General features: G+C 48.4%; 1 protein-coding gene across 1 annotated transcript in view; it reads left to right on the top strand.

Annotated features, from left to right (window-relative positions):
- Hunk (hormonally up-regulated Neu-associated kinase) overlaps nt 1-4,642 on the top strand; it is a 108,208-nt gene extending 103,566 nt beyond the window's left edge. Inside the window, exon 11 of the mRNA XM_021209085.2 lies at nt 1,222-4,642. Within this exon, the coding sequence (XP_021064744.1) occupies nt 1,222-1,880 (659 nt within the window). The 3' untranslated portion in view covers nt 1,881-4,642. The remainder of the gene's footprint in view (nt 1-1,221) is intronic.
- The last annotated feature ends 7,763 nt before the right edge of the window (nt 4,643-12,405 follow it).

Raw genomic sequence — 12,405 nt, forward strand, 5'->3', positions numbered from 1 at the left:
ATTAGCCGTTAATGAAATCCTACATCTTCCTGCTGTCACATCCCAGGCATCTGCTGCCTGAGAAGACTTATTTCCGCGTCTGAGTATTTATTTATGTGGGGAAGGAAGATTCTCTGAGCCCTCGATGCTCCTGAAGCCACTCCCACTGGACAGGTGCTTGCTCCTGCAGCTGGGCCATAAAAAAAACGTTACTCTGTGAAAATGCCCTGAGGCAGATGGAGCTGATTCTTCATGAGCTTGGCTTTCTTTCCCCCAAGTGTCGAGCCTCTAGAGGGTTTCCCTCTCTTTCCTGGGACAGTTTACAAACCTGGGTGCTGGTCAATGCCAACTCGAGATGGAAAGTCTGGCCTTGGCTAGTAGCCTTTGCTACACAGTTCTGTTTGAAGTTGACGAGGCTGCTTTGAGTTTAAAGTCACAAGGGAGGCTTGAAAAAGGAGGGGCACCTACAGCCTGATTGATCCTGGAAGGTTTTGCGCTAAGGGGAAAAGCCAGTCTTCAAAGTTCAGATATCCTATGAGACTATGTGTGTTCCTAGAATGGCCAAGTTCATGGAGCTGTAGGTGGAATGGGGTTGTCAGTATGTAGGGAAACAAGACAGAATGAATGAGTCTTCAATGGCAGCGTTATTTCTGCAGAATGAAATAGCTGTGTGTCTTTGACAAACTGTAGAGTGAAAGAAATTGAGCTGGTAATCTTTCCGTTACACACACACATATATATATATATATATATATATATATATATATATATATATATATATAATGATAAACTTGTAAGAAAGTGTCTGAGGGGACCCAAGTCTTTCCGTAGTTAGCAGTTGGAAGACCAGATATGTGGGTCTTGAGTAAGCCAGACTCTGTGGACGTTTTTAGTTTTTAGTGGATGTTCCGTTGAGCAGGCAAGGCTCTCTCTCTATTCAAAGGCCTCTTGACAGTATATCTGGGAATTTTCGGTTACCGAAGGGGAGTAGCTGTTGAATTGGGCTAGCCTGGTGCCTCCTATACCCTAGAAAGACTTGTGGGGTTCTGTGGGGCCTCGGGTGTTCTGGCTGATTCTTCCTCTCACTAGCCTGGGCCGTTTGCTTCCTCCTGCCTGCAGTAGTTTGCTGTCTCAGTTAAGCTGGTGGTCGGAGGTGGCGGGGTTGGGAGGGCATGAACACAATGGCTGTGTGTGTGCTCTTTCCGAACCTGTTTTTATGGTCTTGTTTCCTTGAAATTGTAGATTCCTTCGTCTGCCGCAATCTTTTCCGAAAAACCTCTGATTCCAGTTGTGTGGCTTCTTCTTCCATGGAGTTCATCCCTGTCCCACCTCCCAGGACACCAAGGATCGTAAAGAAACTAGAACCACACCAGCCAGGGCCGGGAGGTACCAGCATCCTCCCCAAGGAAGAGCCCCTGCTGCTGGATATGGTTCGCTCCTTTGAGTCTGTGGATCGAGAGGACCACATAGAGCTGCTGTCCCCTTCTCACCATTATAGGATCCTGAGCTCGCCTGTGAGCCTGGCTCGTAGGAATTCTAGTGAAAGGACACTCTCCCCGGGGCTGCTGTCCGGAAGTACCTCACCTCTCCAGACTCCACTGCATTCCACGCTGGTCTCTTTTGCCCACGAAGAAAAGAACAGCCCTCCGAAAGAGGAGGGTGTGTGTTCACCGCCTCCAGTTCCCAGCAACGGCCTCCTGCAGCCTCTGGGGAGCCCCAACTGTGTGAAGAGCAGGGGACGGTTCCCCATGATGGGCATCGGACAGATGCTGAGGAAGCGGCACCAGAGCCTGCAGCCTTCCTCAGAGAGGTCCCTGGAGGCCAGCATGTCCCCTCTGCAGCCCACAGCCCCCTCCAGCCTCTCCTTTGACATGGCCGACGGTGTCAAGGGTCAGTGTTAACCTGGGATGGCAGGATTCCGGGTCTCTGTGAGGACAGCCACGGAACAGAGCTCCACACAGGCAGGCACCAGGGCATGGGTGAACAACCTCACGGGAGCATCCTTTATTCTTTTATTCCTGCCACACAATGTCCCACGCTCGTATCAGCTAAAGTCCACAGACTCACTTAGGGACCCTCTGAGACGCTGCAACTTGGGGGAGGGGAGGGAGAGAGGGGGACTGTGGGAATCACACCTTCCAGCCCGAGATTCTCTTTCCTATCACCAATCACTGAGCCCTCTCCAGGATCCCCAGGGGGCTCAGAGCTAAAAGCCACACCTCCATCTGCTGGGCCACTCAGATTTCCAGACTGGTACCAGGTTTTCCCTCCCTCCGCTCTGTGTGTCTCTCACAGACTGCTCTCACAGACAGTTCTGTAGCTGACCGTTCAGTGGTCAGTTAGAGTCTCACGGGGACCGTGCCACTCGCTGATAAGGACGTTCACCCAGCCTAGGGATCCCTCCACAGAGGGAAGCAACCCCTCTTCCTCTCACAGTGAGTCCCTACACAGTGCTGCCTCACAGTGCTAGACCGGGAGGAAGATGGGACGGCACCTCAGACAGAGATGGAACCCGACAGCGAGAACCCAGAAGGAAGACGAAGACTCAAGCAAATGCTCATTCTTGTGCAACGTTTGACAGATTTTTCTTTTTTCTCTCCCCCCCCCCCACTGCCCTTTTCTTCTTTTTGGGTTGAAACTTGCTGAGGATTGAACGAACTTGTCCAAAGATATCTTTCTTTATATGAAGTCATTAAATTTAAGTAACTTTTTTTTTTTTTTTTAAACGACAGGGTCTCATTTCTTATTAAATAGCCCAAGCTGGCTTCAAAGTCATGATCTTCCTGCCTCAGCCTCCAAAGTGCTGAGATTACAAGTATATAACCGTGTCTGGCTCAAAATAGCAATTCAAAAACAAAAACTAGTTGGCCAGATGAAAAGTAGTTTTACCAAACTCAAGTTTTTTTGTTTTTCTGGGAGACTGCAGCTCAGATGGCCAAAAAGCTGGCTTGGGTGGTAACAGGGGGAACATTGGACCACAGCGGCCTGCCTGCCTGAGGGACAGTAGCCTAGCCGTCCTGTGTTTATACTGTGGCAGCAGCAGAAGGCCTAGAACTTAGCTCCAGATGGTTCTGGAGAGACAAAGGATTCTTAAAGCAGAGTTGAGACAGCAAGAAGCAGGGAATTCGCTGTGCCGTGCTGTTCTGCCCCAGTTAGAACTTAGCTGGTCTGCTAGGAGCAGGCTCACAGACAGGTTTGTCCCCAAGGGAAACAGTGTCCCCCAAACAGGCTTTCAGTCCACGCTGTATTCTGTACCTTCCCCTCCAGGATTGAACCAAAGATGCGTTTCCGGTTTTGTGACTGTGCCGCTCTGTGTGTTTCTTGTGGAACCTGGTGTTGACTCGTCCTGTCCATCTGGCGCTGGATGGAGGGCTGTCTCTGTGTGCATCCTGGGCCCTGGTACTTAGCAAAGGACAATGGGTACTGTCCTCAGGAGGGGAAGGCTTGGCTCGGGTTGGGCCACAGTTAGTTTAGGAGAGGAGTTATGGAACAGCTCAGAATCTTCTGGGCTTTAACTATCTCAGAGACCAGAGCTGTAGCCAGGAAGCCAGGCTCATCACCTTGGTCCATCCATTTTAAAGTGGGCAAATTTCTGTGAAGTCACAAAGCCGGCCTTTGTCAGTGAGGGATGAGACCCAGCATCAACCACCGCTCATTTACCGGTGGCGGGTGGCTTCCTTTGGCCTCTGGTAGCTCTGACTGGACTAGAAGAGAACACAGATTTGGCTGACCCTGGAAGATGTTCTAGTCCTGGCTGAATTTGGTAAGACCTGAACTACTTAAACCCTAGGGAGGGACTGACTCCCTCCCGAGGACCCATTACAGGAGGAGTCTCCCAGAGCTGATGGTGTTCTTCATTCAGCATGGCTTCCGTTCAGCTTCCAGGACTTACCACTGAAAATAGGACTCTTTAAGCAGAGAGAAGAGGAGAGCTATCCACAGACACCCTCCCTATTTGATGCGACGTGTTTGAGTTTTGATGGGTGAAGAGTCCTTTTTTAAGATAACTGCCAACTGCAGGCATCTGACTCCGCAAAGCTGGTAGGATGTGTACCTGTGTGCTGTACCCGCCCCCTTTCTCGTAGCCTTTTGTGTCTTTTTCTGGCTGTTTGCTTTGCTCATGTATGTGTGCCTGTGTTGGTGTTAGCTCATGGAGAAAGGGTCTCCCATTCTTCGAATACTTCGAGAACAGCATCAGATGTACAACCTGCGTTGCTACTGGTACCTTGGACTCTGAACTCAGGTTACCCACCTGAGTCCTCAGTAGGCAGTGGACCCATTGAGAGACAAGTGAGAGCAGGAAGAGAGACAAGATGTGTTCTGGGGCGCACAAGACAGACAAGTCTGGGAAACCGCGTGAAAGAAGAAATGTTAAATTCTTTATTGTTTTATTATATTTATGTGGAAAACGTGACTATCCTTTTGTTAAGTGCAGAGTGTATTGTCTGTCTGACCCATGACTGTCTTTCATGAATGAGTCTTTGCCTGTGATTCTAGTCAGCCTGTGGCTACTGATGGGAACGGCCAATCTGTCATCGTGTGAAGTCCAGGAGGAAGAGTCTATTTTAGTCATACGATTTGGTCATGAGTAAGGACTATATTTATGTCACCACTATTGAATATATGTACTTTTATAATGGCTGTGAAATACACTTTTTCCTCAAATGGCTGCTGCCTTGTTTATTGATGGTTCTTAAAACATTGAGTATAAGGTACAAGGTACCATTGCCTACTTAAAACTCTTAGCAGAGATACAAATGGGGACTTGGGAGCATTTTCAACCACAGTAGCCCCTGGTTAATTTCACCCCGGTAGGTGTTTACAAAGGGTTATGTGGCTGTGTGCTGAGTGTTAGCTCCCCACTGTACTGTTCACATCCAAAGGTCAGGATTTCCCAAGTTGAACCAGAGACAGATGGATGTCCATGAATCTTGCTTCTGGAGTCAGTCCTTGTTTTAGGTCCTGAGTCAGAGAAGGAGGTGGATATCCGTTGGGGCAGGAGTCGATTCACCGTTTGGATTTTCCTAGGTGTGACACCAGTCACCTGCTCACAGAATGTTTTTCTTTTTTTTTTTTTTTTTTTTTTTTTTTTTTTTTTTTTTTTTTTTTTTTTTTTTTTTTTTTTTGGTTTTTCGAGGCAGGGTTTCTCTCTGTAGACCAGGCTGGCCTCGAACTCAGAAATCCACCTGCCTCTGCCTCCCAAGTGCTGGGATTAAAGGCGTGCGCCACCACGCCCGGCTACAGAATGTTTTTCTATAGGTGCCGCCACCCTCCTCCACGACTTGTGTCCCTTTCCCATAGCAGGTTGCGTGGCAGGGCCCCTGTTCCCACTCTTCAGGCTCACTCTGCAGTTAAGAGATGAAGGAGCGGTTTGTAATTTGATGTTTTATTTGTAAGAATCACAACATTTCAGAGCAGGAAGGAACCTGAGACTCTGTGATCCAACCTCTTCCTCTTCCTCCTCTTCTTCCCCCTTTCCCTTCCCTCCTCTTCTTTTCTTCTTCAAGGTCTCCTGCGTTCCAAGCTTATAATGAAGCCATAATCCTCCTGCCTCAGCCTTCTGAGTGCTGAGAGCACGCATGTATGTACCGCCACCACACCCTACTCTCTCGGTCTGTTTTGCTCTGTTGTTTAGCCCTTACTCTGTAGCCTAGGCCGACCTGGAAGTCACAATCCTCCTGACTCAACCTTCTTCCTGATAGGACTATGGACAGGCACCACGTACTCAGCCACCCGGCCTTTTGAAGGAGGATTCCCAGAATCCCTGGGCGAGCTGGCTGCCTTGGGCTTAGAGGAAAGTTGAGGGCCAATGGAGCTGTCACTGCAGCAGGCACTTCCAAGGCTCCTGGGAGGACCCTCTCTCATCCTTGAATCATCCTCAAAATGGCTAGCTTCTCCAGCCCCTGCAGATTGTTAAGTGCAGTCCTCTCTGCTCCCCTCCCCTGGTTACGGACGCTCGATAGACCACTTCAGTTTTTGCACTTTCTGGTTTTCTTCAGTAAATCTGACATAAATAGGCACCCCTCATTATCTACTGGGGTCTGTGAGACTAAACCCATCGAACATTTACACAGAGGCACATCACAGAGCGAGACAGATTTGGAAAGAATGTAAGGAAGACTGGCTGGTTTTTTGTTTTGTTGTTTAAAGCGGGGTCTGGGAAGCCTCTTGGTTACTGTGTTTGTTTTCTGTGCACAAGTCTCTGTGCCACAGACACACTGAGAATAATTCAGAGCAGGGCTGGGCGCTAGTTCAATGTAATGTCATCACTTTTCAATGGAAGGAGTGTGTCTCCTGCATAGTGAATGAGTGTATTCTCTGTGGCAGCTCTTGGCTCAGAGGAGCTCATCAGACACGGGCTTCCACAGACAAACGGGGTACATGTTTGAGTGTCTTTGCTGTGGGTGTGTTTTCAGGGCACCCTGTCCTGGCATGTCCGTAGGCATGCAGCAACAGTGGGGGAGGGTGGCCTGGCATGCAGCAACAGTGGGGGAGGGTGGCCAGGCATGCAGCAACAGTGGGGGAGGGTGGCCAGACATGCAGCAACAGTGGGGGAAGGTGGCCAGGCATGAGGCTCCGCCCTGCCACTCACCTGCCACACACACCTCATCTGAGTTGGTGCTCACTCCTGCAATGAGATATCTGGGGGAATCCTATCTGGGGTCATAGGCCAGTGAGCTACAAAGAGAACCATGGGACCAACTGGAGTTAAGCAGCTCATCATGAAAGATGGCACATGACAGAGAAACCACCAGGAAACAGATTTACAGGCGAAGAAAGAGATGGCGCTGGCTTCCAGGCCAGGACTACTGGCAGTTCCTATGGAGAAGATGGCCTATGTTGGGCCTTAACTCTTAACTCACTTTTACACAATATACAGTAACAAAACCCGGTTTTCCTAGACGTCACCCCACAGACAGCCGACAAAGGGGCAAGTAGAGTCTTGTACTGGGATCATAGTTTTCACCCAGAACTGGTAGAGAGGTTCACCGGTGTTCTCCCCACGAGCAGCCCGTGTGTGGGATCCTTTGGGCTCCGCTTGTATAACATACAACACCCCAGATCCTAATGATTTTCTTGGTAAAGATTTGTTTTCTACACAAATTTTAACAAAACTCACTTAAAGACCATCAGAGAAGATGAGTGAATTATTGTAAAAGCCAGAGGTTGGAGACAAAGGGCAGAAAGCCTTGTCTCCTCAACCCGACTCATGAGCTATGGTGGCTGTGGCCACCTGCATGGGACCAAGCCAGTCAAGCCAGCATGGAGTGGGAGGGGTCTACCCCACCCCCATCCTGAGGAACTGTAGACAACTGGTAGGTTCTTGGGGAAGGAGAGTCAGTTTTCTTTAAGGGTATGGTTCCTAATAAGTCAACTCCAATGGATGGCCCAGAAATACATGGATAGTACAAACTGGACTCAGTGGGTTACTTAAAAGAAAATATATATATATATATATATATATATATATATATATATATATATTAAAAGGCTAGGAAATTGAGTAGTTGGGGAAGTGGGGATAAATCTAGAGAGGAAAAATATCAAAATATACATCATATGAAATTCTGTTTCTTTTTCTCTGTCTGTCTGTCTGTCTGTCTGTCTGTCTGTCTGTCTGTCTGTCTCTCTCTCTCTCTCTCTCTCTCTCTCTCGCGTGTGTGTGTGTGTGTGTGTGTGTGTGTGTGTGTGTGTGTGTGTGTTTAACCACACAGTTCTTGCACAGCTACAGCCAGGAAGGGAGAGCAAGGGAGTTTCCACCAGCTGGTTGGTTCTGAAGTCTTGAACTGGGCTTTGGGCCTTGTCTTTGAGTACGAGGCTAGAAAACGTACAGTTTGTCTCTCTGGGTTGCAATGAGTGACAGGAAGGTGCCATTTAAAGGACCCCGATGCCTTGGCTTTCCCGGGAAATGTAAAACAAACCACTAAAGCCACATCTGCTCACCCCAGACAGACCCAAGGACGTTTTCTGGCTAGATGTGGTTGTTCCCAACGCCCTGGAGGATCTCTGTGAGTTCAAGGCCAGCCTGGTCACCACTGCAGGCTCTAGCCTAGGCAACAAACTTATTGGGGTTATTAACAGAAGCACGAATGACTCAACGCAGCAGAAAGGCCACTAAGTGACTTACAGACAGCTGTCCCATCAGGAATTCCTACCCAGCTGTTCACCGCCCGTAGTGTGGTGACTGGGGCCTTGGAGAAGGTCCTCACAAGGACGGTAAAGGCCTTGGGAGTGTCAAGACGCTCCTCTCCTAGGAGGGGTGTGGCAGGCCTGATCTTAAGGCTCTTGGGCAGGTCATCACTGCTGATCCGCTTCAAGATGGCAGCAGTTGTGTCCAGTCTGGAAGAATCAGCTACCTCATAGTTCCTAGCACTGAGTTTGGTAGTTTATGCCTGTAATCCTAGCACTGGAGATATTAAAGCAGAGAGGACTGCAAGTGTAAGGCCAGCCTGGGCTACAGAGCGAGGCTCTATCAGTAACCATCACTAAAATCGGACAAGCCTCACTCCACGGTTATACAACCATGGCAGCTCTTAGTAAGTGAGGGATTTAGGTGTGTGTGTGTGTGTGTGAGTGTGTGTGTGTGTTCATGGAGACCACAGGGCAACCTTGGCTGTCGCTCTTCAGTTGGTGTCCACTTTGAACTTTGAGACAGGATTGCTCACTGACCTGGAACTTTTCCTTGTAGCTGGGCTGGCTGTTTTGAGAACTTCGGGACCTTCCGGTCTGTGCATCCCCAGCACTGGGGCTGTATGACTGAGCCATCACACCCAGCTTTGTTTGTAGTTTGGTTTGTTGCTGTTTTCAGCATGGGTACCGGGGGACTGAACTCGGGTCTTCACGCTTACGAGGCAAGCGATCTACCAAAGGCGATATCGGTAAGGGACCACACTGGTAAATTCTAATCTCATTTGCCAAGAACTCATTAAGGTGATTTGTGTTCTTAAAATTCATATGTTGAAGTTCCAGTCCTTATTACTTCAGAATGTGACACCTTGAGAGACAAATTCAAATGAGGCCACTGGGGTGAGACCTGATCTAATCGCAGCAGGGACACCAGACAGCAAAGATCATTCCAGGACAGGGGAGAGATGGTGGCGGCTGCTACAGCGGTGGCTACGAGGCTGGGGAGAGAGCGGTGACTGCAGCAGTGGAGGCTGGCCTGAAGCCACCTCACGCTTGCAGAAAGGTGGGCCAATAGACGCTGCGGTAGAAGCCACCTAGTCTAGGATGTTTTATTTAAATGGGTGCCCTGCAGACTAACATGGACAGACAGCCAAAGAGTAATGTTCATATAGTCTACAAATCTTATGATTCTTACCCATGTGCTGTACTCATTTAACATTTCTCTGACCGTGAAATGACTTCCAGAAAGTTCCCTGGCTTGGGAGTAAAACTTCCACCTTTTCCATGTGTTCCTTACGAGCTCAGCTAATTAAAATAATAATAATAATAATAATAATAATAATAATAATAATAATCCCCTTAAGCAGAGATCTGCCAAGTTTTTCTCCAAAGGACCACACAGGAGATATTTTCAGTTTAGAGATTTTGTTTTTGTTTTGCTTTGGTTTTTATACAACAACAACAACAGCAACCACAAAATAACAAATAAAAACGTCCATTGAATTGTTGTTTTCCTTTTGCAAGGATCTAAAATAGAAAATCCAATTTATTTGGTGGACATACAAACGCCGACCACGACTGTCTTCAGCCCTCAGGATGTGATTGGCTGTGCCCCGGCGTTGTTGTCTTCACGAGGACACTGCGAGGTGTCAGATTCTCTGTCTCACAGGCATGGTCATGGGGCTCTGACCTGTGCTGAGCCAGGACTCCTGCAGTCAGACACCAAAAAAGGTGTTTTTAAGAGGGTGCCTCATGAGAGAGGCCCAGAGGAAGAGGGAAAGAGAGGAAAGAGAAGAGGGAAGGAGAGAGGGAGAGAAGGAGAGAGAGAGAGAGAGAGAGAGAGAGAGAGAGATACACACCCACAGAGGAAGGAGACAGAGACAGAGCTCGAGACAGAGAGAGGGTGCGAGAGACGCACACAGAGGCAGAGAGAGCTCCCCATTCGTGATGCCTGGGTCAGTTGGCTTTCTGTACTCTCAGCAGAGTCTACGTAAGCTCACTTGTTAAGTGTTTGGAAAATTATTTAACCTAACGGGGAGAAGAGGTTAGGACCCCAATTTTTCAAGCTTTATCATCCTTTCTTATTTTGCTTTTGATATTAGTCTATTTTTCATGATTATAACTAAGTGTCTTAGGCAGAATAAAAGAGTTCACTTAGCTCAGGGCTCTGGTCCGAAATTGGCACCTGCTTATAGACGTGGGACAGTTGTGTCTGCCCATCCTCCAGTCTCTCTTTCCTGTGGAGCCCCTGGTACTCAGTGGCGGGGGCACCATCCTAATCACCTCATGGTGTCTCCATCCCTGAGGCCCTGCTTCTAAACAAAGTGGGATTACATTTTCATACCCTCACAAAGGGGATCAAGTTTCAATGCATGCATCATTCAGGGATACACATCCAGGCCATGCTTGAACCCCAGCAGATGTGCAGGGCCCTTTGCCATCATGAGCACAGCAATGCTTGGGTAGAGCTATGGTGACGTCCGTCTGCTGAGACCATCGAGTACCCCACGCTGAACTCCATTCCTGTCTCTGTGAAGAGTGGGCCCCTGTCAGCCAGCTGCTTCCCATTTCAAGCCATTTCCCTCTTCTCTATTGCAAAGAACCCCCAAATCTGGGCTCTCGTTTGCATATCAAAAGGGGATACTTTGCTCAGAGTCTAAATGGAGGACGACGGATATGAATCGGAATGATCCCCCTCGACTGGTCACGACCATTAGTCAGAACTGGATGACGTGGGGCCACGGTTGGGTAAGTGTCCCTGCCAGAGACAGACAAATTGTGTCTTCTGAATCAGAGTTCCAAATAGCCCATTCAAGTGTCCTTCCCACCCACGGCCACTTCAGTTCCGTGAGCCAGGGGCTCTGTCATTTTAGCCATCTTGAAGAATCACAGTGACCTTGGAGTTGACCTGTCTCTGGGCTCCAATCCTTGGAAGTGTGAAGCATCACCAGGGAACAGATTCTCAGGATGAACACAAACTGGCTTCTTGGAGATTTTATAGATTTTATAACTCACAGCTGATTGCTCGGTAAACTTTAATTTGTCCTCTATTCAGATTCAAAAAAAAAAAAAAATCAGAGTGAAAAAAAAATCAGGCTCTCCTCATCCTGTCTGCTTTGAGACATGTCCGAAAATCATGGTAGAAAGATGAAGTTAAGCTGGACTTCTCTTTAAGGCCGAGATGCAGAAACAATGCCTCAAAGGACTCTTGGTTCATAGGCAATAAATAGTGTCTGTCTCTGAGCCCAGTTCCCGAACCGCTAACCCAGAGGACTCTAGAAACGAAAGGCGCCTGGGGGTGCTCTGGGGAGCACGGCATCTGGAGGAGTCTACTCTTTCTCTGCAGCAGAACTTGGTGCTCCAGGGAAAGTGGGCGCGAGGGTGAACATGATAGGAGAGTGGTTTCTGGGAGGGTTTGAAGGAGAAGGGTCTGCGTGTGTGTGGGGGGGAATCTGTCCTACCTGCTCTGAGTTCTCTTAGTTTTGTGATGCGGCCCTGAATATACTGCATGACAGTCATTACATTAGGAGAGCCTGGAGCCACCCCTTACTTATTCCTGTGCCTGTGTGCAGCGTCCCAGCATGTGCTTATGGGTAAGTGGGTGGGTAGATGGGTGACGTATTAGTTACCTTTCTCATCACTCTAACTAAATACCTGACCAGAAGAGAGTTTTAAAGACTTGATAAAAATTTGGTTCAGTTTTCATCATGGCAGAGAGAGCATCGTGGAAGAGAACAGAGAAGTTCACATCCTGGCTGAGGAACACTCAGAGAGAAGAGAAATGTCCGTCCTCACCAACCTTTCGCCTTCCTTCCCATTTATCCTTTTGAACCCCCAGCCTAGAGGATGATACACACCCATTCATGAGAGGTCCTGCTTGCATAGTTAACCCCTTCAGAAATGCTAGACACACCTAGAGATGTGTATCCACAATTCCCTAGGTGATATAAGGTTAGTCAGGTCGGCAGTAAGTTTAACCACCATAGAGGGTAAATTTACAGTGCTCACATGGATGGGTGTGAGTGCACTCAGAGGCTGGACCTTTAAAGGGATGATCAGGATGAGGTCCATAGAGTGAGCCCTCGTTGGGCCTCACTCTGGTCCTAGTAAAAAGAGGAAATGTGTGCACTCAGAGAGACACCAGGAATTCAAGGACACAGCGTGAGGGCAGAGACCCGAAGCTAAGTCCTCTAAGGACCCATTCAACCATACTTCAGTCTCCAGAACTGTAGGTCATAGATTGTTAAGCCACTCTCTCTCTCTCTCTCTCTCTCTCTCTCTCTCTCTCTCTCTCTCTCT

Source organism: Mus pahari, chromosome 12 (genome assembly GCF_900095145.1).
Source record: "Mus pahari chromosome 12, PAHARI_EIJ_v1.1, whole genome shotgun sequence".
Lineage (NCBI taxonomy): Eukaryota > Metazoa > Chordata > Mammalia > Rodentia > Muridae > Mus > Mus pahari.